We start from the raw sequence: 26,504 nt of genomic DNA on the forward strand, positions 1-26,504 counted from the left end.
CCCGGTCCTCCCCACCGGCCCCCGCCCCCGCGCTGGCCGCTGAGCGGCTCCCGAGCGCGGTGCGCACGCGCCGACCGCGGGCGCCCTCAGAGCCCCGCCCCAACTTTCCACGTTTCACTTCCCTCCGTCGCCGCCTCAGCGGCAGCTTCGCCACCGCGATTGGCTACCGGACCCCGTCCTCTCGGCCAATAGCCGCCACGCTGTCGCCCCCGTGTTACTGGGTAGAACAAAACAAAAACAAACAGAGCGAGAGGGGCCAGAGGCGCTCCGGAGCGGCTGCGGAGGCTGAGGAGCCGGGTCGGGGCCGGCGGACCGAAGTCCCGGGCGAGCGGCGGCGGCCTGAGGAGGTCAGTGCGGTGGGCGCGGCTCGCACCCCGGGCGGCCGCGCCGTCCCCCCCACCGTCGCCCTCGGTCGGCGGAGGCTGCCGCACGTTGGGAGGGGGAGGGGGCGTGGAGGCCTCGGGCCGGCGGTCGGGGCGGCGGGGTCCGCCCCCGCCCCAGGCCCCCGGGCCCGCCGCGCCCGCCCAACGCCCGGGGCGGCGGCGCCCCGCCGGAGCTCGCCGGCCGCGGCGCGGGCCCGCCCCCTCCTCCGCAGCCCCTTCCCCGGCGGCGGCGGGGCGGCCCGGCGCTCGCGGCCCGGACGGCGCCCACCCCCTCCCGGGGCGCCGGCCCGACGCAGTTGGACGCGGGGGACGGGACGGTAGGAGCCGAGTGAGGAGCGGACGGAGGTCGGGGTCCCTCCCGCGGGAAAGCCGCCGGGCGGTGCGGGCCCGGGGTCGCGGGCGGCCGCCCCGGGTCAGCCCCTCGCCGCCCCCCGCACGGGGCCCTCGGGAAAAGTGGACTTCACCCGGCGGAAACAGCCGAGCAGGGGCCCCTTATGTGGACGCACGCCGTGGGCGCTGCCTGAGCTGCCCGGGACCTGCTGTGCGTGGAGGGCGTGTGGGTTGTGTCCCCCCGACGGCCTCAGGACTGCGGGCCTGGCGCGCTCCTGGCCCCCTCGGGAACGGGCTCTGTGGCCGGCCTCTGCCGTCTCCCGTCGGCTGTGAACGACCCCAAGTGCAGCTCCGGCCTGGCGGAGCGGTGGGGGTGAGGCCTACACGCTGCTTCTAAAACAGTTTGATAGTTTCACAGTTGGAACATTCTCCTTGAGTTACGGATTTGAGACGTTGGGAAGTCCATATATGTATATGTGTATATATATTAAACGAGGTTTTAGCGAACATGTTCGTACTAGTATTTATACTCATAATGTGCGTGCGATATATATGTATGTGTATCTGCACATACATATAATACAAATGAATGGTTATCTGGTTAGTTATTTTCTGGTGTGGTGCTATTAAGGGAAAATACTTGTTAGGATTGCAAAAAATAAATGTACGTGGTTATTTTCTATAGTGGTTCCTTTGCATTATTATGGTAGAGTGCTTTTAGCTGCAAGTTGCTAATTAATGGGATTATATCCCAGGGAAGAATAATTTGCTAGTTAACATATGGTCTAAACTTGACTTCCAAAAACATCAGAGTAATTTATGGGGTATTTAGGAAATGCACTGGAGAACAGTTAATTTTGCCCTTAATTTTTTTTTTTTTAGCTATGTGCGTAGCTTTTTTTCTCATTGGAAAGGATTTTGTATAAATTAATGTGGAGCAAATGGAGTTTAGATTTTTTTGCTTTGCCTTAAGTTTGAGGTAAGCATTTTAAGGATTTTTAAATTGAAAAAAAGAAAAAAGCCTCCTAACTGAAGAGTGTGCAACTTGTCCTTCAGAGCAGCTGGGACGCTATCAGTGTGACTGGGTTCTTGATTGCTTGCAAGGTGTCATGGTCTGGAGATAGAACTTTGTTGTTGTTATAATTATTTGATAAAATACTCTTATTTGTGGTAGTCGTTTCCTGACAGCTGTTTTCTGTATCCTAGCTTAGTTATTTCTAGTGTTTGGAAAGCAGTGTTTGGCAAGTGGTGCTGCAGCAAGTCTACGTTGGCATGAAGTGCTTTGTGTTGACTCCCCCTAGGACTTCCTCTAGGGCACTGTAACCTCCTCTACTACTCACAGGCCCTGGGTTCAGCTGTAGTTCTCCAAACCCTGTGCTGCTGTTTCCCCTTGCACAGATCGCTTACTCTTTCTGAATCTCTTGAATTGTATGTGAATACATGAAGTAAGTGAAATAATGAATATAAAATTCAGTTTGGATTATAAAGGGCTTGATAAGCATTATATATAATCTTTTCCCCTTTATTAAGCAGATGCTGCCAAAAATATTTCCTAAAAGACTATATTTGAATCAAGAATGTAACTTTAGTTACACCCCAGTCATTGCATATGTGCTAGATTCACTAGAGCGCTGAAACTCAAGTGTGTACGGAAAGGAAGCAGAATGTGGCATTTTTAGCCATGGAAAGTTCCCATTTTTTTGCATTTCCAAACTATACTTGGTCTTATATCTTCATGAATCTCTACATATCTATTTTAAAGTTCGTTTTTCTAAATCCTAAGTTTTTTTTTTTTTTTGAAATTAAAACATTGGGAAGACACTCTTTAGACCTACATGTCAGTTAATTCTGAAGAGTTAGAAAATGATTTTACCATGCTCTGATTCTCAGGCAGTATGATAACATCTTGGTGTAGTCCAAGAATTATGAGGTCACTTCAACTTAAGATGTTATACTTGTTTCACAAGTTAATACCCTTTTTGGAGAAAAAGAATGTAAACCCAAAGGGGTCTTGTGCATGCTATCACTAAGTTCTATCACCTGTTGCCACCCCTCACCTGGCACTTACGGTGTCTCTTTGTAGGTGTTAAGCTCCTGAGTAGCCAGCTTTTATTTCTTCCTAAAGTGGGCTTTTTTTTTTTGTATGAAAATTTTAGATTATAAAGGCAATAATGTTAAAAATAAGTCACTTAGTAGAAAAGGTACTTAAAATTGTCTTCCTGTTTCAGTGCCTTACAGAAAGACAAAGGTAATGAAATGATAGCTGCTTCTGCTTTCAGATACTCTATGATGTGAAAGATAAATACATAAAGTTCTTGATTAGCCAAAACTGTTGTTTATATTTTAGAGTAACTTAAGTTTTTGTTACTTAACCCTCTCTGTGGTATACAATTAATTTTAAGACTATTAAATGTGGGCTAGAGAGATGGACCATGGGTCAAGAGTACATAGCATTGTTCCAGAGGACCTGAGGTCAGTTCTGAGTGTCCACGTGTTAGCTCCAGGGCCACAGTGCCCTCTTCTGGCCTCCACAGCTACTTTTACACATGTGGCTTACACACACACACACACACACACACACACACGGGTGGGGGCAAAAGATTTGGTGTGTATGTTTCTTTAAGTTGAAAGGAATGTGTATTGTAAATCTTTAAACCCCATGTTTAAGGGATTCATTGGCACATGCTGAAATATGTATTTTATCTCGTTTTTTTTTAATTTATTTTTTTATTTTTTATTTTTATTTTTTCCTTTTTGGCTCAGAAAAGCTTGTGGAGAAATTTGGAGGTAAGTATTAGATTATTTTTGAAAGGATAGCAAACTTTTAAAAATTGAATTAGGCATTTTCGAATAAGTTGACTTTACCTTAATTTTGTCAGCTTAGAAGATGTTGAAACTTTTTCTTTTCTTTTTTTAAAACATAGATTCTAAAGGACCACTTCCATTTAGTAATTTGTGTATAATCAGTGCAAGCAAAATTAAGGAAAAATGGATGTAGAAAATGAGCAGATACTGAATGTAAACCCTACTGGTAAGTAGTATCCAAACCCTATCTTGTGAGCAGACTTGAAGCTATTCCATATTTTCTGTGAAAAAAATGAGTAAAACTTTTAAAGTACTTTCTTATGCATGCTTATGGTATCTCACCTCTACAGAAAGACATTTCAAGAGACAAAATGATGTATAGTGAAGTTTGAATATTTGCATTGAGTATGGTGCAGTTAGCAGGGGCAAAGTGTTCCATGACAGTGTGTTACGTAGTGAAGACCTTTACACTTTGTTTTGAGATGTGACAAACTTTGAAAGAGTTTCCCATAAGGGCAGGCTGTAGAAAACCAGTCTCTTCAGTTTGAAGAATGTTGTGAAGATGGAGGCCACAGAGACAGCGCCTAATGAAATACTTTAGTATACTGAATGTGTTTTGTTTTGGGCCATAGCATTTTCTTATTAAAAATTGGCCCCTCCTTTTTTTTTTTTTTTTTTTTTGCTAAGAATCTAAAAGGATTAAACACACCCATAGTTTTTAGATTAAATTTTAATTTTAAACCATCACAAATACAATAAAGTCATATATATCAATTTGATCCATCATAATTATAATTAGTCATCAAACAGTTTGGAATGAATTCAGTAGCTTTTCTGACTTAAATGTTTCCAGAGTGAGACTGAGGTGGTCATGTGATCTTCACAGACATCGGCGATAGGGAGGGAGGAGAGTGCTCTGGTACTGTTGACAGAAACCACAGTCTAGCAACTGCCCCTTCTTTGAGGCTATGACCCGGGAAAGGCGTTATGAAAGAAGCAAAACATTGCTGTGATGAGTTAAATGATGATCTTATGAGCATTTAATGTTACTGTGGCTTGAGTTTTTAGGAAGGTTTTCATGGAGGGAGTGAGATCTGGAGTGTATTTTGAAGAATTTTGATAATGTTTTAGTTCAAATGACTTCTAAGCAAAAGACCATTTGGAATAATTTTTGGTGCTAATGTGACAACTTGTATAGACTGGAAACTTTGCAGAGATAGAAATTTAGGGAAATAAATTAGGAGTTTTGAGATGATGATTCTAAGAGCATTCCTTATGTTGAAAGCAGTCAATTCCACAATTCCACATGATTACATATTTGCCACATATATACTGCAGGCTTTTGCAGAGTTACTAATACTTCCTAAGTGTTTGTAACTGGACAGGGCATGTTTGGGAAGTAGTTCTAAGTACACTCTGAGACTTGATTTCTTCATCTGTATAAATTGCTGAACTTGTAGTGTCCAGTATGGAGTCTGAAAAGCACAATAGACATTCTGTGTAGTCTACCTATTTTGTCTCAAGAGTCTTCGTCTTACTGTCTGACTTGTAACTCTTTGCTCACAGGTCTAGCTTTATGTTCTTCGTACTAAGATTTTATTATTCAAATGTGCAATAACTTCTTTTTAGAAAACCCTATTAAAATTCAGTACTTTCATTTAATGGGAAAAATAATTTTATTTGTCCATTATTAGATTAAGACATTTGAAATTGCTAGACTGCTACTAACCTAAAAAATGTTAACTTCATATATAGTAACCAAATTAAATTGTACCTGACATAACAGTGGATACTGGAAATACTTAGTTAGGTTTCTTTATTTTCTCTTTTAAGATCCTGATAATTTAAGTGACTCTCTCTTTTCTGGTGATGAAGAAAATACTGGCACTGAGGAAATAAAGAATGAGATAAATGGAAATTGGATTTCTGCATCCTCTATTAATGAAGCTAGAATTAATGCTAAGGCAAAAAGACGACTACGGAAAAACTCCTCCCGGGACTCTGGCAGAGGCGATTCAGTCAGCGATAATGGCAGCGAAGCAATTAGAAGTGGAATAACTGTGCCCACCAGTCCAAAAGGAAGGTTGCTAGATAGGCGTTCCAGATCTGGGAAAGGAAGGGGGCTGCCAAAGAAAGGTTAGTGTGTGCCATGTGGGAAATCCCAGCTCCTGTGCTAAAAGGACAGAAGCATAAACAGTCCTAAGGTTTTATGGGTTGCATTTGTAATTAGAGTAGAACTGAAGGACCATATCACTTTTTCTTTAGGTTGATTCCTTTTTCTTTGGAGTAGAAATTTTTCTTCCCTCCACCCCCCCAGCAAAATATAGTAAACATTGATGCTTTTAGTTACAAATTTTATACACACTATGAGAGTGGTTAGATTTATCATAACTTATTGGATGAATCTAGCTATGTCCATTGTTAAAAATAGTACCTATACATTTGGTAACATAATCTGTAGCTCTGGGCCTGAGTTCTCTTTAGTATTGCTGCTGGAGTGCTGGAGTGGATTGGTATACTCAGAGACACCTAAAATTCATTGGATGAACATTTTTTAGCTTCTATTTGTAGTAGGATTTTGCTAGAATTTGTAGATTGGACTTGGTTTTGAGTGGTTTGAATTATACACTTAAGTCTCTGATAATTTGTGATGAAAGTGCTTGGAAGGAAGGGAAAATGAAAATGGAGATTGAATTTTAGCATCTTCTATTAATGAACCTAGAACTAATGCCAAGACAAAACGATGGTTATGGAAAAGTTTTTTTTAAAAGGGGAATAGAGAAAGATAAATATATTAACAACACAGATAAAGTATAGTGGTCTTTGGCAAATTATTTTGTGAATAACTCCATGATCATTTGAATCAGAATGATACATAGTTATCTGATTCTGGTCTGCTTTGTTGGCAAGGATTATATTCCAGGTACATAATGAAAATTTAAAAAGGGAGCAATGGCATTATGAAGGCTTTTTAAAAAGTATCATTTTAGACAAATTTGGCCTTATGAAAATTCTACAGTAGGTTGATATGGAAAAGCAGCTTGCTGAGTTGCTGTACTCTTTGGTCTGTATACACAAGTAGAGAGACAGTTGTCAGGGCTGTTGATTCTCAAATAGCAATTAGTAATTTGTTAACATACTGCAGATTTCAAGGTATAGTTTAATGTGTACTTCATGTGGAGGAATATTAGACATTAAAGCATTTGGTGGTGGTCATTATGGTTCTTTGTGGAATAATTTGTCATATGTTGAGGTTTTAATGCCACATTTACTGGCCCACCATGTTTCTCCTCTTTCTTTTTCTGATTCCAAGAAATATCAAACTTTAGAGCTTCATCACAATGTCATGTTCTGAAGGCTGTGATATGGCTGTTACTCAGATTAAGAAAACATTTTAAAGAATCTGCCTTAGTTGTTTCTAAGTTATTTTGAGTTGATGCTTTTGAAAATAGATAATCTATTATTGAAAAAGTGATCTAAATAGGAATTTCAAGTATAATTCTCAATTGGAAAATACTTAGCATAAGAATTTTCACATTTGAAATTTATTCCAGATTTTGATTAATATTTGTGAACCATCATCTGAACTTTCAGGTGGTGCAGGAGGCAAGGGTGTCTGGGGTCCACCTGGACAGGTGTATGATGTGGAGGAGGTGGATGTGAAAGATCCAAACTATGATGATGACCAGGTACCAGTTATTATTCTTATATATATACTCAATGTTTGTGAGAGTTTTGATTTTTTCACTCATAAGCTTCTAAAGTGACATATGATTAGATATCAATGCACTGTAGCTATAAAGGCATATGCAGTATGTATGCAAAATTATATATACTCAGTACTTTCTGGTTACTAATTTATATTTAGATTAAAAAGTAGTTTTTCGATAGTAAAGTGTATATAATTTCCTCTTGATTTTGGGAGTCAAGATAAGGTCTTTATTGACTTGGTACTAGTAGTGATGGTGAAGGAGTTCTCTGGGGTTTTATGGGTCACAGGCCGTAGGTTCCCTTTCAGAGTCACGATTTTGCATGAGAACTAATATACGTGTTGTTCTGGGGACATGTGCATTTTCTGTCATGCTAATACTTAGTAAGAAATGTTTTAATGATTCATTGTCAAGTTCTGCTTTTTAATGGAAAGATTTAAGAAGTATAATTGGTATAGTGAACATATTTCCAGCTTTACCACTGTCACTGTATTGACTCACAGGCAGTCTTATCTCATTCTTTGACTCCATAGAAATGATTTGAATAGGTGGAATATCTTTATCTTGTCTTACTGATAATCACTAACCAGTTGGAGTATGAAATGTTAATTTCAGTTTAACTGAGTATTTAATTTATGATCCTCCTTTTTACAGGAGAACTGTGTTTATGAAACTGTAGTTTTGCCTCTGGATGAGACAGCATTTGAGAAGACTTTAACACCAATTATACAGGAGTATTTTGAGCATGGAGATACGAATGAAGTTGCGGTAGGTTTTAAGCTGCAGGGACAAACAAACAAACAACAAACAAAAAAACATTATAAACAAAACATATTTAGAAAATGAGTTGGCTCACTCTGTGGAGAGGTTTAGATTTTTTTTTCTTTTTTGACAACAATAAATTTCTTAACCAAGAAGGGAGTGGGCTGGACGTGGTAGTTTATGCCTCAAATTCCAGGACTGGAGAGGTAAAGGTAGGTAGGAAAGTTTTGAGTTTGAGGCAAGTCAGGGCTACATAGGGCTTCAAAAGGAAAAAGAAAAAGAGGCATAAAATTTTATGGTTCAATAATTTTTCTTATGTATCTTTGGGCTCTGATGAAATGTATATGCCATTTCTCTCTGGGGAAAATTATATAACCACTATTTTAATACATTTATAGCCTCTGGTTTTATAATCTAAAGAATTTTAGGGAATTTATAGACTCTGTAAAACCTCTGTAGGCCTCAGTACTGCCTGATTGTTTTTGATGAGATTAAAATGTGTCTGTACGTTTACATACATTTATACATTTATATACATTATAATAATTTAATAAATAACATTTATATACTTAGAAAATATATTTATGTATTTATAATCTATATATACATTATATACATTTATAAAAGCAACATTTATACAGAGGTATGGAAAAAGAATGTATACAGGTACCAAAAGAATTACCGTAAGTTTTGAATCCTAATTTGTATGGGAATATTTAATGGGTTTGTAGTGAATTGTTCATAAAGTAAATCTAGAAGGGTAAATTTAAATACCTGGTTTCATTATAATTATAGGCCTGAAATAGAACAGTAACTAATTGGAAGGCATTTATAATTCTTAAAGTCCAAGCTGGACTTTTTTGATTTTGTTTGTTACATAGGTTTGGTATCTTTGGATTCATAGAATTGCAGTATATAAAACAGGTACTTGGTTATTATACACTTAATGTGTGACAAACTTTTTCTGGGGAGACTCAACACACACTCATCTACTGAATCCATAGGGAACCTATGACTCCAAAGTATAGCTACCCCAAAGTCCAATTTTGTGAACCAGTGACTCAAAGACAGCTACATCACCAAAGGCCTAGCACTCTAGCATGGGTGACAGCTGACAAAGCTTACGCTGGAGCACACTGCACAGCCTGCAGGCAGCTGGACAGATTGGAGAGTGTTTTTTCCAGGTGCCTCAGGTGGTCTAAACCTCTTGTAGGCAGCTTGGCTGGTTTCTGCTCTTTCAGGCTGCTGGTCTGGTCTTGTCTCAAAGATGTTTGTGTTTTTCCTCTGTAAGTCTTTGCAGTTTGACCTTGCTCACTCTGGCAGGGAGAGATGTAATGAATCTGGTCAGTTTTAGGGACTTTTCTGAAGCTGTTTTGAGTTGTGTATTTTCCTGTTTAAAGAGCTTTCCTGCAGGATGGGATATTTTAAGTCTTAGAGGAAACTGTTATACAACATTTCACCCCTTACTCCCGCTCTTACATTCTTTCTGCCTTTCTGTAGTGATCCCTGAGCCTTGGAGGGGTTGACTACAGATGTCCACCTATGGCTAGGAAGTGCCACATACATTACTTGTTTTCAGGAGCTTCACCAGTGGTTATGAGTTGAGGCTGATAACATACGATGACCTATAGGTGTAAACACATTTAGAAGGCAGTTTGACAGACGTATCACATCCATTAAAAACAAACAAACAAACATACAAGTTGCTTCCCCACTGGACTTAGGACCTCCCTAGCTGCAGGCTTTTGTCTTGGCTTACAGTACCAGATGTGAACTCTATTTTGTGGTGTAAGCTTGAATCCAGTTGGAAAATTGTTGGTCTTACCTGTGACAGCCAAGTCACTATTGCACAAGCAGACACATCCTGTCTAGAGTGTTACAAGGTCCATAGACAAGCAAGAATGCTGGTGACAGTTCTCAGCCAGCAGCCTGCATGGCCTGTTCTGGCACTGGGAAAGCCAGCCAGCCGAGTGGGAGTTTATAGTTCAGTCTCAGCTTAATCTCTCCATGTGCTGTAGCCAGAACATGCAAATGCAGTGTTTTCAGCAACAGGGTCTTACCATCTAGTACTGATACACAACCAACAGTAATAGCAGTAGGTTTTATGATTTGTGGGGCCTCGTGGGCTTCCCTAGCCAACAACTCACATCCCTGGCCTTGGGGTTTTCAGTCAACAATCCCTAAAGCTTCTGGGAGTGTCCTTTTCCACTCATGTTGGGAACTGTTTGGATGTTAACTCTTTAGCTGATGGTTCAATTGCTGGGGGATGCTCAGCAGCTTCAGAGGTCAGGGCTCCTGGGACAGCCTCCATGATAGTGATGATGGAGCTTGTATACCCACCCCTCATTGCCCTAGGTATGTTTGCCACTGACATAGCATTTGCTCCTATACAACACCAGAAAGCAGTTTGGCCAGGAGGCCTTCAGTCTAGCCCTTTATTGGGCAAGCTGCTTGTAAGTCACTAGGGTAAAAACCAGTTGTAGATTGTTGCCATGCTTTAAATAACACTAAACAGTTGCTGTTCTTTTGCTGTGCACCGAGCTTCTGCTCCTTTCTATAACAGACCAAAACCCTAATGGAATTTTGCTTAGGTTGCTTTTGCAAGCCCCCAGCTATAGTCTTATCAACTTCTGGTGATTTCTAACAGGAAGAGACATTGGGTTGGTGGGGCACACTGCTATTTAGCCTGTCCTACAGTGATCTAAGCCTGTTCAAAAGCCACTTGAGCATTTCTGTGCCAATCTCATGTAACCCCTTTCATTAGCAGTTTATAGAGAGGATGGACAGCTTGGACAAGATAAGGTATGAAATCTGCTAATATCCTAAGAGCTCCCCAAATGCCTGTGACTCCTTTACATTTTCAGGCTCAGTCTGTTGTAGGATTTTGACAGTAATGTTGTCAGGTATCATGTGTCTTACCAGACTAGATCATCATACTGCCAAGAATTTTACACCTGTGCCTGGCTGTTGCATTTGTGGTTTGTCTCCCATCTTCATTGAAGGGACTAGTATTGGCTCAAGATACCCCAAGACCAAGTTCTCAGCAGAAAGCAGATTTATTTTTCCTAGAGGGACAAAGGGCAGGGAATAAGAAACAATAACAGGAGATAGAGGAAGAGGGAGAAGGGGGAAAGGAACAAAAAAGAGGGGAAGGGGTATTTGTGATAGGGGTGGGGGAGCCAGGACGATGACAAAAGGTTTCTAGATAGAGAGGAGACAGGTGTGGCCCATAGGCAAATGGCAACTGTAAAGGTAAAAGGAGAATCCCTAACCCTGTTAGGAAGAGTGTTTAATTTTGATTGGGTATGTTAATTAGGTGAGCAAAAGGGCCTTTTGATTGCTTTGATAGCTGGGCCTACATAGTCAGCCTTAGGAGGAAGTGGCCAAATAAGGGAATCGACCTTGAGGGCAAGCTCTAGGAATGTAATCTAAATTTTTTTTTTTTTTTTTTTTTTTTTTTTTTTTTTTTGAGCAAGGCAGAGGGAATGTGGGAGAAGGGCAAGGCCTGCCATAGCCATGTTTGCCCTGTTTAGGCTATCTAGAGTCCTTTCAGTCATTCCTGTACATGCATCTATATGCCCTTTAGGTACATTACCAGATCTCCAAAAACACTCAGCATTATGTCATCTATACAACAAATTTTCCAGAGGATGGGCAGGACAAGGTGACACTCAAGTGCATCAACACGTAACAAAGAGGGGGCTACAGAGATAACCGTGGTGAAGCGCTCTGAAAGCCTATGATAATCTCTCTGAGCCAGAGGTCACAAGTAGAGACACTAAAGTAGAACATAGGCAAGGTCTAATAGAGCGGAAAGGTTCCATCCATTTGTATCAGTTGCTTCTTCCACAGATCAAGACTGGGTACAAAACATGGATGAGAGACACTAACTTAATTTACTCCTTGTGATCCTGTTATTCTTGTTTCTAATCCTGGAGCTTTTCTGTGGAGTCTCCCTACATTTCTTCAAACCTGAGAAATTCAGTAGTCTGACTTATTCTGCTCATACCTACTCGTGGCCAAAGGTGAATGCTCTCACCTGCTGCATATGCTGCCCTCCCTTGGTCAGAGTGGTCCTGGGTTGGCATAGTGGCTGTAAGCCTTTCCATTTACCATAGTGGGCTTTTGGATGGAGTCGTAGCTGGGCAAACCATCATTGTCGCTAGCATAAGCTTTTGCTGGCGGGAAATGTACCCTTTTTTAAGTCTTGGGGAGATAATTACCATCCCTGGGACAGGCTTGATCATCTTCACCTGTATTGTTGTATCATGGGTGTCTTCTATGAAGACAGGCTAGAAAGCAGTCTAGACGCCTCCTAGGAGATACAGTGAGCCAGAATCCCACCACATAATCTCAGACAGACCTCTTCTCTGCTTTGTCTTCTCTTCCAGGCTCCTCTCACATTACAGACTCTCTTTACATCTTGCTATAAGCCGCTGAGATCTGTCAAAGCTCTTCCTACTTTATAAAGATCTTGTGCCACCAGAGGTCTCAGCAAAGCTACTAATTCTCCATACCAGCCATGAGGTCCCTGCTGGATCAACCTTTCCTTTGACTTCTCTGTGAACACAGTTCTACCTGCCCTGGGGAACTGGGGTTCACACACAGCTCCTCTTATTCTGAGTTCCCTCAGTAGCACCTCTCCCTGTTCTTAGGTACTTTAGCCCCTGCTGTTTATGGAGACCTCAGACGGAGGTTCTAAAAGCCAAGTGTTCTAATGGCTTTCGTAAGCCAGTCCACTAGACACCGATTTCCCTCACACAGTCTCAGATTATGCAGGGGTGGGAAGTTACATCACTCAGTTTTCCTGCCTCCACAGTAGTCTGAGCCCATCCTCTCCCATGTCCCACAGCCTCACAAGCCAGGCTGAAACAGGCTCTTTTATTACTTGCTTAAAAGTTTTCCTTAATTCCAGAAGTTCAAGTGCTGAGTATTTCCTGATCACCTTAGTTTTTTGCAGTAGACCATGTTCTGGTTCATTGATTTTCCAATTAACAGTTGGAACTCTAGAGTATCTTCTGTCACTTTTACCATAATCGCTTCCTCATTCTGAATCTTCCTATGGGTTCCAAGGTCTTGGCTCCTAGGAAGAGCTTTTGAGCATGGATCTAACTTGCTGTTTTCCTTCTGGTCCCCAAACCTTAAGAAGCAGCAAGTCAGCACCTCCATCTCATCTTCTTGTTTATCTAATTTATTTGCCATATTAGAGGCTAACATGGAGGGTGCTAGCCATAACTCCCTTTCTTGTAGTAATTGCTTCTCTTTACACAAACAAGTTCCTGTTTGGCAGCTATCTCAGCCTCAGGTCCATTTCTGACTACACATAAGAATGAACAGGCAACCTCTGTGCTTCTGTGCTAATGTTAGAGACTTCAACATTGCCTTTACACCATTGATTCTCAAGATTCCTAAGGCTGTGACCTTTTACATGTTTTGGTGACACCCTTAACTGTTAAATTATTTCATTGCTGGTTCATAACTGATTTTTGCTACTGTTATGAATCATAATGTAAGTATCTGATACGCAGGGTAGTTGATATGCAACCCTAAGGGGTTGCAACCCACAGGTTGAGAACTGATGCTAAAATTTTCATAGCATGTTTTCATAGCATATCCCTATCCCATGGTGTACCCCATTTATCAAGCATGCATGCCACCCATACTGTATAGACATAGACTTCTGTCCTGGAGTTTCTCCCACAGACATTACTAATCCTGATGGCTTGGTCTTAGTTGCATGTCTCATTACCAATAGCAAGAACCATGCAACCTCTTGTATAGCACAAAAGTGCAAGCACTCTCCATAAAGGCAAGGACCACTGTATCAGAATATCCTCCACTGATGCTCCACCCTCAGGCTTCTCAGCTCCATTTCCATGCTTTGTCAGGGCCATGCACTCACTTCTTCCCAGCCCATCTTTGATTCTCTCATGTCTCTGTTTGGGTGTCAGTTATGTTGCGTGACAAAACTTTTCCTGGGGAGGCACAACACACATCACCCTGGATGCAGAAACCATGACAGACCAAAGTACAGATAAACCGAAATCCAATTTGCTGAACCACTGATGTTTATTGGGGTTTATTCAGGAATATGGATGGGGTTTACTTAGAGGAGAAGTCACTCAGACTGCTGTACTACCAAAGCCTACTCTAGCGTAGATGACAGCTCACAAAACTTGGAATGTGGAGCACACTGTATAACCTGTAAAAACAAGTTGGAGAGTGTCCCTTCCAGGTGCCTCAGTTGCTTTAAACCTCTTGTGTACAGCTGGTCTGGTCTCAGTTGTCTTTGTAGCTTAGCTTGGCTGTGCTTATTTGTCGATTGGTTCTGTTTACTCTGTAGGTAAAGGCCTACTGAATATGGTCAGTTTCAGAGACTTCCTGAAGCTTTTTTGAGTTGTTTAACCTTGTTAAAAGACCTTATCGGGCTTTTTTTTTTAAAGACATGCCTGGTGGCACATCTTTAGTCCAAGCACTTGAGAGGCAGAAGCAGGGGGATCTCTGTGAGTTTGAGGCCAGCCTGGTCTACAAAGTGAGTTCCAGAATACCCAGGGCTACACAGAGAAACCCTGTCTCAAAAAAAAGCCAAACCAAAAAAAAAAAAAAAAAAAAAACAAAAACAAACCCACAAAAACCCAAAAACCAAAAAAAAAAAAAAACCAAAAACCCAAAACCAAACCAAAAACCTAAAATCAAACAAACCAAAAGCAAACAATAACAAAAAACAAAGCCACCACTACCAAGAAACCCTAAAAAAGACATAAACAAATAAAAGAATTTCCCTGCCTGATGTAATATTTCAATCTTGGAGGAAACCCTTAAAAACACATGCTATGTGGAGAGATTTGTGACCTGTGATTCCTCCCTTGGTCATGGTTGGTTAGGTAAAGGAAATGATAGGTGAATATTCAGTTCAGAGGAAGAGCTTAAGTTTAAGAAGGTAAGGACTCTGATATTTGAATCTCCACCTGTTGAGCAGTTGTGTCCTGTGACTGTGTTAAAGGCAGTGCTGTGGAAGTATAAAATAGAGGGCAGGAAAGAGGTGATTCTAGCCATATGAAGAGCTACTTAGGAATTTGAGTTTGCCACAACACAGTTGAAGATTATCTTTAATGAGTATGACGTTTAAAAGTGCAGTTGAGGAAGAGGAAAGGGTGTAGAAAAAGATTACTAACCAGGATAGTACTTAGGGGTAGTACTTAGTATTTAGTGGTATTGGCATTCTAGTTGTACATTGTGGTTTAAAAAAATTTCAAGAAAGCTTAAAAAGTCGGCAGTGTTAAGTAACCACATCAGAACTCTTTCTGTAAGGTCATGTATATTCCACTTTGGGTTATTTTGAGCATCAAATGAAGTGGTATGTATAATGCCTGATAACATTGATGAGTTGAAGTTTTTTATTCCATCATTTAAAACATGAATCCCACTTAAACACTAAACATAGCTCTGGCTGATTTGGAACTCACTCTGTAAGATCAGGCTGGCCTTGGACTCTGAGGTCTTCCTGTCTCTCCCTCCTTAATTGCTGGGATTTAAGGTATGCAACTACAAAACCCAGTCTTCAAGAGAAAACTAGACTATATATAGAGCCTGTGTAAAAATGAATTTCTCCACAAATGTCCGTAAAGTATTTGTAGAAATAATAGTGATAGATTTCAAAATAGATGATTAGTTAATTAGGTAGTTGAATGAACTTTTCCACCCTTCTTCACATCCCAAATGTGCTTATGTTTGGGCAGTTAAAACTTCTATCAGTATCATTGTTTTAGACCTGCTAAATATGACGATACTGGTAAAGAAAGGGAGGTGTAAAGATAGACAAAAAGCATGACTATAAAAATAATACTGTGCTGAGCTATAGTGACAAGTAATTATCTTCATTCTTTTAAACAGGAGATGTTAAGAGATTTAAACCTTGGTGAAATGAAAAGTGGAGTGCCAGTGTTGGCAGTATCCTTAGCATTGGAGGGGAAGGCCAGTCACCGAGAAATGACATCCAAGCTGCTGTCTGACCTTTGTGGGACAGTAATGAGTACAAATGATGTGGAAAAATCATTTGATAAGTTGTTGAAGGATCTGCCTGAATTAGCATTGGATACCCCTAGAGCACCACAGGTTAGTTAGTACTTGTTTTCTTTCTGTTCATTTCCTTTCTCTTCTACACAGTGATAGTAGAAACAATACATGCTCCTAGTAAGTTTTAATAGCTGTAAAGAAAATGACCTACATTTCTTACCATACAACATAGCTGTGCATATTTTTAGGTCTTTTTTCCCAATTTTGTTTGTTTTCTGTACTATGTAGTAAACCAGGGGCTAACCATGTGTTGGCACATGCTCTACCGCTACCTAGCCTTTCTGCTGTTTTCAAACAGCCTTGATGAAATGAAACTAGGTTTTACATCTTACTGCTTTTCCATCCAGCTCTGATAGTTTTTAGGTTATATGGATATGTGAATTTTCTGCTCATGTATTTTCTATCATATAGAAGAATTTTAAAAATATAAAATATAAATGTTTGTTGCTGTGTGATTTAAAAAGTTATAAGCAATAGATGTTCTGTTTTGTAACCTTGAAAACATGTAATTGCTATTTATTAATATTTGCATATAATTCCAGTTTATAGAGAGTTTGTAAATATTGTGTCTGTAGCAGGCAGTTTCTGTGAGTTAAAAATGGACTTAATAACCTTCCCCTTTTTATATATACCCTTAAAAATGATCATCTGAGCTCATATTAATTATAGAGTCTTTGATGCATAAAAACCAAAATGAAGAAAGGCAAGGAAAAATCTCCAACATAAATCTGTTAACATTTTGATAACTAATTTTTCATTTCTAGATTTTGGTTATTTAACAGTGTCCTTTTACCTTTGTTTAATTAGAACAAGGAATTGTACCACATACACTGTTTTGTACATTTGATTTTTCTTACTAAATGTGGCACATTTTTCCTGTGGCCCCACAGTGTACTTTGCCTTGTATGTACTACTTAAGCATACTTTTACTGTTAGACGATAAGGTTGTTTTCAGTTTCTGTAATAAATTTTGCTATGATCAGACTTTGAAATTAACATTTATTTTTGCATAACTTTTCTCTACCAGATAAATTTTATAGTTGGTTGAGAAAACATTTTGGGTTATTTTATTTAAGAAAAGAGATTTTTCCTTAACTTTCTAGTAGATATTATTGATCATATGTTAAGAACGAGGCAATGTACAAAGTATTGGGAATTAAGTAGTGAGAAAAACATATGTACATCAGTCCTGATGGCATTAACCTGAAGGTCAGTGTACACCATGCATAACAAGTAGGTAGGTACTTTTCATGTCCTAATGTGTTTTAGGATTGTGAATTTAGCCAGTTTTTATCATTTATACATTCCAGAATTGTGTCCTAATAGAGATTTATTTTAGTTTTTTTAATACAATTTTCTTCTTATTATATAGTTGGTGGGTCAGTTTATTGCGAGAGCTGTTGGAGATGGAATCTTATGTAATACCTATATTGATAGTTACAAAGGAACTGTAGATTGTGTACAGGCTAGGTAAGTAAATTAATGTTTGCTACTTAATAATTTCAAAATGGGAAATTCTGCAGCATCCTGTAAAATGACACTTGTATTAATCAAATGTTGGGAACATGTATTTGTCATTTATTCTTCACTGTTAAAATATTGTTAGTGTGAAATAATAGGAAGATGACAGCAACAAAATGCAGTTCTGAGTTAAATTATTAGGTTCCCTCTTTTTAAGCCACCCTTCTCTGGGCCTGTTTCCCTACTTGTAAAATGAAAGCATTGGGTGTGTAGTGTTCACGGAACCTTCTGGTTCTCACCTGAAGTTTTTTAGTGTTTTAGTAAGAGTTGCCTTAGTGAACCTTGTTTAGTATTATTTTGTTCTTTGATTTAGTGAATTATAAGCCACATGCATTGTTTGACTTTTTGAAACTTTCTGAAGACTTAGAGTTTAGACAGCCATGCCGTAGGCTTTCCCAAATAACAGATGCTATTTCATGGGCTACTTCAGGTCCGAGTAGAACAATCTCCCTGGGTGGGAAGAGTGAATCTATATAAAAGTTGTATATGAAGTGTTCCTTCCTGGCTGCAGTTCAATTATTTTACAAGTACTTTTGATTTTTTTTTTTTTAAATGAGAAATGGTTGTAAAAAACATGAAAACAATTTTTTTTATTTGAAAAGTTATTTTCAAAAATTACATTTTTGTTACATGAAAGTTGTCAGTACACATGCAGTTTCCTAAACTTTATTGATAGTGTGGCATGTCTGTGTATCAAATGAAAAATTTTTTCTTTGTTCTTGTCTCTTTGATAGAGCTGCTCTGGATAAGGCTACTGTGCTCCTGAGTATGTCTAAAGGTGGAAAGCGCAAAGACAGTGTGTGGGGGTGTGGAGGTGGGCAGCAGTCTGTCAATCACCTGGTCAAAGAGGTACTTACCATCGTTGTTTTCAGCTTACATGGATTCCTTGGAAAGATAAAGCAACAAAACTGCTAGGTGGTATTTTTGTGGGCAAGAATTCAATTCAGTCATGTAGCTGCAAGTACAAAACTGAATAATCTATGAATTAGAAAAAATTATCTAATTGTTGTTTGTGCTTTTTTTGTTTCCCCGTTTTTTGTGCTTCAGTAGCATGACTACTAAGAGGTCTTTCATGAATATAAGAATGTTGTCTGTGAACGTTTAAGGGATGAGTAGTTATAAGGCTGTCTGTGAATATGTAAGAAATGCCTAGAATCTTGTTTGTGATAGTATTTAGTCTCAAGTTGAAATGCTGTTGAGGGAAGACTATTTGTAATTAGTCAATATATGTTATATGTGAGCAGTTTGAGTATCCTGAAATTATAAGTTAGGAATTATGAACATTAGAGTAATCAGAGTGCTAGAGCTTCATAAGGATGTTCACTACATTTTTTAGAAGAAAAGTAATTGAGTTATCTCATTAAAATGCAAGATTTGATTCCTATGGATTTTCCTCTGGTGTCCTATAATGAATGGAAACAATGTAATCTAACTGCAGATTTTTGAGATTGCAGTTAGAAGGTTTTGTAGCTTGTTTTAGTGTATTCCTTTTCATTTTGTTTTTTTTCAATTAGATTACTTTTAAAAGACAGGGTTTTCTCTGTGGAGCCTTGGCTGTCCTGGACTTGCTTTGTAGACCAGGCTGGCCTGGAATGTAAGATCTGTCATTAGTGTTTTTTTTTTTTTTTTTTTGTGTGTGTGTGTGTGTGTGTGTGTATGTAAATGTTCATGTGTGTTTTAGCCCAGAGGTCACCTCAGGTGTTACTCCACCTTAGTTGTTAAGACATAGTCTTTAACTGAGACTTTACCCATGATGAGGCTGCTGGATAGTGAGCCCACGTGTCTCCTTGTCTGTGTCTCTAATCCTGAGAGTGGAAGCATGCCACACCCAGTTTTTACATGGGTTATGAAGATCAAGCTAAGGTGATTAAGCTTACATGACAAGCGTGTATTTGAATGAGCTCTCTCCTTAACTCTCATGCTCTGCTCGTACATGTATCTGGTTTAAGTGGTAAGCAGTTTAAACGGGTAGTTAGAACATGGACCATCCTTGTTTTTCATGTTAGAGTAGATATGTCAGGTCATGACTGTAATATATTTTAAAAATTTGAAGAATTACAAAATAAGGTTAAAATATAAAAATTGTTATGGGCAAGGAAATGCAATAAAAGGCGTTCTGACTAGAAATGAAGATGTAAAACTAGCTCTGTTTTCAGTGGAAGTGCTGTGTAGATTAAAGAATCTAGGTGAATCGACAAAGAAACTCCAAAAATCCAAGCCAAACTATTAACCCATAGTTTGGCAGAATTTCATGATACAAAATCAATACATGAAATTCAGTTCTTTATACATTAGGATTGAATGAATAATCAGAAATGCAAATGTAACTATATTCATAATAGCATAAAAACAGAATATGATTAAAATTAACAAAGGAAATTTAAGTTTTATACACCAAAAGATGCCACATTTGTGGATTATTTGATAATATTATAAATATGGTGATACTCTCTGAAGGTGATATTTTGAGAAATTGATAAACTCTTAAGACTATAAATAATCTCAATTAAAATAGACAGGAAATAAAACCAACAATATATGACATTATTTTGGATACTCATTTAAAAGGAAGCAAGGGTCAAGTAAAAAGACTTGAGAAATCTTTACATGGTTTTGTGACTTATCATTTGGAAGACATGCATTGAATCTGATGGGGAATGTTTGTTTTCTTTTTATAAAAACATTTTTTATAGATTTATGTATATGTCCGTGTGCTTGCCTGTCTGTATGTGTAGCATGTGTGTGTGGAGGCCAGAAGAGGACTTTGGATTCCCTGGAACTAAATTTAGGGGCATTTGTGAGCGACTGTGTGGTGCTGGGAATTGGAGCCAGTCCCCTTTGAGAGCTGCAAGTGATGCCAGCCACGGAACTGTACTTCATTCAGCTCTGTGTTCCATAACAAATGTAACGTAAACAGTAACTATCTTGTAGTTTAGTGAAAGTGCTTCAGATATTTAATGTTATATTAAATATATAGTACACGTTTACATTAAATATTCTTTGCGTGGAGTCAGTGTGTATGTGTGTGTATAGTGTGATGTGGTGCACTCATCTGAGGTGTGAGTTTCTGTGTGTGTGCACAGGCACGGACAGTAGCTGTCTCCCTCTCTCACCCTCCACCTCATGGCTTTGTGATAGGGTCTTTCACTGAACCAGAAGTTTTCTCTGTTTTCTTGACCTGCTGGCTAGTGAGCTTTTGGGATCCACTTGGCTCTGGCCAGCAATGCTGGAATTACATTAGTACAACTGTTCTTGGTTTACTTTTTTATGTGAGTTGTGGAGCTTTTGAACAGTGGTCCTCATGCTTGCAGTGCAAGCACTCTTACCACTGAGTCATTTACCCAGCCTTAGATACATACTTTTTAAAGAAAAGAAAAGAAAAAAAAAAAAACAAATTTCTAATTAGGATGTAGTTTAGTGGTAGATTTTTACTTTACTTTTTATGAAGATAGTTGAAGTTGAGGATATTTAGATAAAATAATCTTATTCATCCAGTCAAAATTCACCTGGTGCCACTAGATACAAATGTGATTTTCCCAGATAATTTGTAAGGAAGATTATTTGTAGGTGAAGATCTTTTGCTGAAATAACATTTACCATTTTTTTTTCCCCTAGAGCCATAAATGACACCATACAAGCTTTAGTTTGGAAGTCAAGAATTGTGTCTCTTGCTGTGAGCGAAGCTCACTTACTGAATGTTTTTATTTTTTAAGTTAAGGGTTTAATGTGTTTGGGTGTTTTGCCTGTATATAAGACTGTGTAGCACGTGTTTGCAGTGCTTGTGGAGGCCAGAACATGGCTCTTAATATGTAGTTGTCAACTACCATGGGGGTGCTGGGAATTGAACTTTGGTCCTCTAGAAGAGCATCTAATATGATGTTTACCACTGAACAATCTCTCCAGCCCCACTGAGTGTTTTTAGATACTGAGTTTCAGATCCTCAATTTTAGAGAAAAGAGAAACTATAGAAATGTTTGGCCTTATAGTAATACCCCATTAGCTTATTTTTTGGCTTCCATTGCATTAAAATCATCCTGATATTTTCTGGCATCTTGAAATTGATGAGACTAAATTATTGCCCTCTAGAGGTATTAAAAAAACCCTCTGCCCTTTAAAAAATTATTTTAATTAGATATATGTGTGTAGGTATTGCATGTAAGTTAAGGTGCCTATGGAGGACAGAGTTGCAGGATCCCACGAGCTGGAGTTAAAGGTTGCTGTGAACCATGTAACATGAGTGATGGGAACTAGCGTCAGGTTCTCTACAAGCGCAGTAGTGCATGCTCTCAACTGCTGAGCTGTCTCTCCAGTCCCTACATCCCTTGTTTTTAACAGGATACATTTGAGCAGTGAGCAAGGTCATCTATATTATAAAACCTACTTTCATATACCAGAGATTCCTTAGAAAATCAGGTGCTGCATTTGTTTTATAACTGAACCATTCAGAGCCATGGAGTTTACTTTTTAATTATGAAAAAATTCTTTCATGATACTACTATGCCAAATTCCTATGTTCAGTATTGGTAGAAATGTAAATAAATCATTTAGGCAAGTAAACATTCTTAAAAATTAGAAATTCTAACATTTCAAATTTAAATCCAATAGATTGATATGCTGCTTAAGGAGTATTTACTCTCTGGAGATGTATCTGAAGCTGAACACTGCCTGAAGGAACTGGAAGTACCTCATTTTCACCATGAGCTTGTATATGAGGTAAGATTACATTCTCACAACAAAGAGGATTGTCAAGTGTTCCTTCTATACCACAGTGACCAATGATTCTTTAATAATATAAAGTTTTTTGATTTTAAAATAATTTGCAAGTTTATATAATCATTCCAAAAGCATATAATCACTACATGTTAGAGGAGAGATTGGATATATTTTTAGGAGCAGTTTCTAATGAATTGATCACCAAAAGTTCATTTACTCTTTCTGTTCAATTTTTAGGCCATTGTAATGGTTTTAGAGTCAACTGGAGAAAGTGCATTCAAGATGATCTTAGGTTTATTAAAATCCTTGTGGAAGTCGTCTACCATCACCGTAGACCAAATGAAAAGAGTATGTATGACATTATTTTAAAGTATGTTTGTAAAAGTTATATACCCAACTATATGATTGAATAAGGGTTATGAATTGTTAATGAAAGTTTCATTTAGGGCATGTGTAGTATTGTGCCTATAGATTTTGTTTGGCTTTTTATATTTGTGGAAAATAACACTTCAGGTTTTATTTTTTTGACTCTTTAATAAAGATTGTTTAGTTTGTGACATGTGATATGTTTGTATGTATATATGTACACACATACACTTACACATATATTTTCTATCTAGAGAAAACACTTAAATTACATTTCTTAAAATTGTGTTTTATGAAATGTTGGTGAAATTATCTACATTTTTATACAAGATAGTAAATGTAGATGAGAAGTAGATAGGTAATTTGCTTACTGTCTGACATTTGCCTGGAGTTGTTTCGAGAATCTTTAAAAGAATACAGGTTTAAGGTTCAGATCTGACTTATTTTGCCAGTTTTCACTGTATCAGTTTATGTTACAGTGATGTGTTGTTTGCAGGAATACACTTTTATACATGCTAACAGTTGTACATGTAATTTTGTTACAGGGTTATGAAAGAATTTACAATGAAATTCCAGATATTAATCTGGATGTCCCACACTCATACTCTGTGCTTGAGAGATTTGTGGAGGAATGTTTTCAGGCTGGAATCATTTCCAAACAACTTCGAGATCTTTGTCCATCAAGGTACTTCATTTAAATAATACCTTCTCATTGAAAAAAAAAAATACTGAATGAGATACTTGGGGAAGCTAAGGTAGTTTTTCTTCATTCTGTTTGTCAGAAAAATGAAGTGTCTTTTTTTGAAGTGACTGGAAAGCAAGAACCTAGAGTTTATAGACAGATAAGTGTGAAGCTTCTTTGTTGCTTGCAACTGTCATTCAGAGGAAACTAACTTTATAATATACATGTTTACCAGGATGCTCCTAAATGTTATTTTAGAGTAGGTATTGCCACCAGTCACATGAGAAAATTGAGGATCATTTTCAAGGTATCATGACTAGTACATTAACTTTTTTGGACTTTAAAGGTCTAAACTCTTTGCCGTACTTGATAGTAGCTTCCTTTGCTGCACGTGATGGAAAAGTGACAGTGCTAGAAACTGCATGTGGGAACGATTTTCTTTTGAGGGAATTATATTTGTACTCTAGGATTTTATTTAAGAGTTGATAAAGGCTTTTCCCCTTAAAATTAATAAGCTTGTAATATATAATAAGTTAAATATTTATTTGGGGCCAAACTTACCTTTTGTATACATTATTTTGGTTTATTTTTTTTTTTTGAAGTCTGAAAAATGTAAGCTTTGTTTTCTGTTTTGTGAACTCTCAGAAAAGCTATTGTCTAGGTAGGCTCCCTTGCTCTAAAAAGTTTAGAATCTTAAGAGAGGGAAGTTGGTGGAAAATGAGTGGAAATGTCTGAAAATATAGATTTGGGCTACATGTCGCGTGTCAGATGGCATCAGTGAAATGTCCCTCTTGGCGAGGTCTCTTGTTCCTCAATGAATCCCTGGTCTTAATGTAGTCTTCCATCCAAGAATAGAGTAGGTACTTGTCTACTTGTGCTTGCTTTTAGGGTGTTCTTTAAAGCTTGTGTTTGAAAGTCTGATTATTTTAATTGGGGCTTCTCTAAAGAGTCATTTGAAAAGTTCTTACAGTTGAATAGTATATACCAAAGAGCTTTGACTTTTGTCCTCTTATGTTTTTCCTTTTTTGTGTTAGGTGTGATCTTGCATGCCTGTACATGTTGGTCAGGGGACAGAGTAAGGGCTAATCCCGTATCGATCTGTTTGCACTTAATTATGTAGGCTGCTGGACAGTTGTACTCTAGTTACAGGTAGCTAGAGTACAGTTTACTTGGTTTCTTGAGTTCTCAAATGACAGTCAAAAATCCCCAGAAGGGGCATATAGGCTAGAAGATACTAGATTCTCATTTGGTTATCTGTACTCTGATTTTGATTTTCCTAAGGCCAAGGAGAAAATCACTCGCTAAAATTTATTTCTTTGTTTGTTGTATGTGGATTTGTGTGTTTTTCATTGAATCAGATGTTTACCTGATTTTGTTTTTGTTCTTTTTATTACAGGGGAAGAAAGCGTTTTGTCAGTGAAGGAGATGGAGGTCGTCTTAAACCAGAGAGCTACTGAGCACAGGAACTCTTACAGCCTTAGGTGTTACAGAGTACAGACCTGAATTGTAAGAGTTGATAGCACAGGGTTTTTTGTTTTGAATTTTTTTTTTTTAATTAAGAATTTGTTTTGGGTACAAGGCATTTCTGAAATTTTATAAACTTACATTTAATGGGAATTTTTGAAGGAAGTATTTTCTTTTTTTTTATTTCCTTTGAGGGGAAATTAAAGGAGGGATAGAAGAATAACCACTTAAGTGTGGAATATACTGATAAGCTACTTTTTCTAAGTGCCATGTTTATGACCTAATCATTCCAAGTTTTGCATTGATGTCTGACTGCCACTCCTTTCTTTCAATGACAGTGTTTTTTGTAGTAAAATCACTGGTTTATACAAAGCTTTAGTGAGGGGTGAAGTGAAGCTACTAAACCCTGTTTTGGCTGCTGCTGTGGAAATGCTGTGCTTTGAGAGTAAACACACAGAGAACACACACACACATTCATGTGCGCGCGCGCGCACACACACACACACATACACGCACACACACATATTTTTGTCTTAAAGAATTTTTAAAAAACGAGTTAGTCATGAGACTTTTTCATCTTTCCAGGGAACATATTGATTGGTCTTAAATACTAGACAGTTAAGTAAATGGTGGCTGGAACATCTATTTTTCTACAAAACTGGAAAAATGAACCTGGTTCTACAAGAATGTACAACAAAATAAAACATGTGAAGCAGTGTTGATTCTTTAGTGGGAGTACATTTATTTTGTCTTTTGAAAACTTCCTGTCTGAACTGTACTAGGCCTTATGTTCAAGCTCAATAGTGCAACACAAACAGAAATGTTACATTGTTTCTTGAGACAGAACCTTGTTCTGTAGCTCTGGCTGGCTTGATAACTCTTTAGGTAGTCGAGGCTGTCCTCAAACTCATGGTAATCTTCCTGTCTCAGTGTCTTGAGTACTGGGAATAGAGGTATGGACCAGTGATGCCTGGCTTTCAAAACAAGTACATTCTAGCTTAGTGAGCTATGACAAAGTTTTTTTCTTTTGTTTTTCTTAACCTCCAAACTTTAAATAAAATGGGACTAGAGAGATCACTAAGCAGTTGTGAACACTTGCTGCTTTTTCATAGGATCCAACTTGGAGTTCCAGCACCCACATTGGGCCTACAACCCCCCTGTAATTTGAGCTCTGTAGGGCATCAGATGTCTTACTGTGCTTTATGGGCACCTGCACAGGTGGCATACACACAGACATATGCATAAAAATCTTTAACAAGTGTAATGGTTGAAAAAGGCCTTTAAAGGTTCTACTAGTGAAATGCACATACACCTTGGTCTCGTTTATTAATCTAGAGTTTAGTGAAATTTGTCTAATATATAAACAGCTCTTATCCTTATAGTCTGTTAACATGTTTAAAAAAAGTATTCTCCAAGTACTTAAAGCTTTATATTTATCTAAATATCAATATGTAACTACCAATAAATAAGTTACCTTAAAGGGATCACATTTCTAGCCTCTTTTATAAAGCCTATTTAGCAAGGTTTCAAGGTCTATAGTAACTGAAGGTGTCCAGTGATTGCAGGAAAACCATTACATTTATAATTTTTTGAATAGTTTCTTGGTTTCAGGATTAGGGATCTTTTAGAAAGAAAACTTATTTAGTGATCATATTTCATGGGCTCTTTTAAGCTCATCTTGGTTTACTACTA

At 38.4% G+C, this 26,504-nt stretch overlaps 1 protein-coding gene across 4 annotated transcripts; it reads left to right on the top strand.

Annotated features, from left to right (window-relative positions):
• The first annotated feature begins 188 nt into the window (after positions 1–188).
• Pdcd4 (programmed cell death 4) lies at positions 189–25,541 on the top strand. 4 transcript variants are annotated; one of them, XM_060391121.1, is made up of 13 exons: positions 189–347; positions 3,638–3,744; positions 5,352–5,654; positions 7,113–7,207; positions 7,883–7,996; positions 15,884–16,105; positions 17,439–17,536; positions 18,322–18,436; positions 22,193–22,300; positions 22,538–22,648; positions 23,212–23,351; positions 24,745–24,854; positions 25,398–25,541. In XM_060391121.1, the coding sequence occupies exons 2-12, from the start codon at positions 3,702–3,704 to the stop codon at positions 24,803–24,805; spliced, it is 1,410 nt and encodes a 469-aa protein (XP_060247104.1). In that variant the 5' UTR covers positions 189–347; positions 3,638–3,701; the 3' UTR covers positions 24,806–24,854; positions 25,398–25,541. The 4 variants fall into 4 exon arrangements, with proteins under 4 accessions (XP_060247104.1, XP_021504614.1, XP_060247105.1 ...); XM_060391122.1 differs by adding an exon at positions 3,477–3,500 and having other exon boundaries at positions 211–347; positions 24,745–25,541; XM_021648940.2 differs by lacking the exon at positions 189–347 and adding exons at positions 816–1,086; positions 3,477–3,500 and having other exon boundaries at positions 24,745–25,541.
• The last annotated feature ends 963 nt before the right edge of the window (positions 25,542–26,504 follow it).

Source organism: Meriones unguiculatus, chromosome 1, assembly GCF_030254825.1.
Source record: "Meriones unguiculatus strain TT.TT164.6M chromosome 1, Bangor_MerUng_6.1, whole genome shotgun sequence".
Taxonomy (NCBI): domain Eukaryota; kingdom Metazoa; phylum Chordata; class Mammalia; order Rodentia; family Muridae; genus Meriones; species Meriones unguiculatus.

Bases quoted from the DNA above. Each gene is read 5' to 3' on its own strand.
- Pdcd4 (XM_021648939.2), top strand. From the start codon at position 3,702: ATGGATGTAGAAAATGAGCAGATACTGAATGTAAACCCTACTG. The intron at 16,106-17,438 runs GTTAGTTAGTAC...CTTATTATATAG, and splicing joins ATACCCCTAGAGCACCACAG to TTGGTGGGTCAGTTTATTGC. The intron at 18,437-22,192 runs GTACTTACCATC...TAAATCCAATAG, and splicing joins TCAATCACCTGGTCAAAGAG to ATTGATATGCTGCTTAAGGA.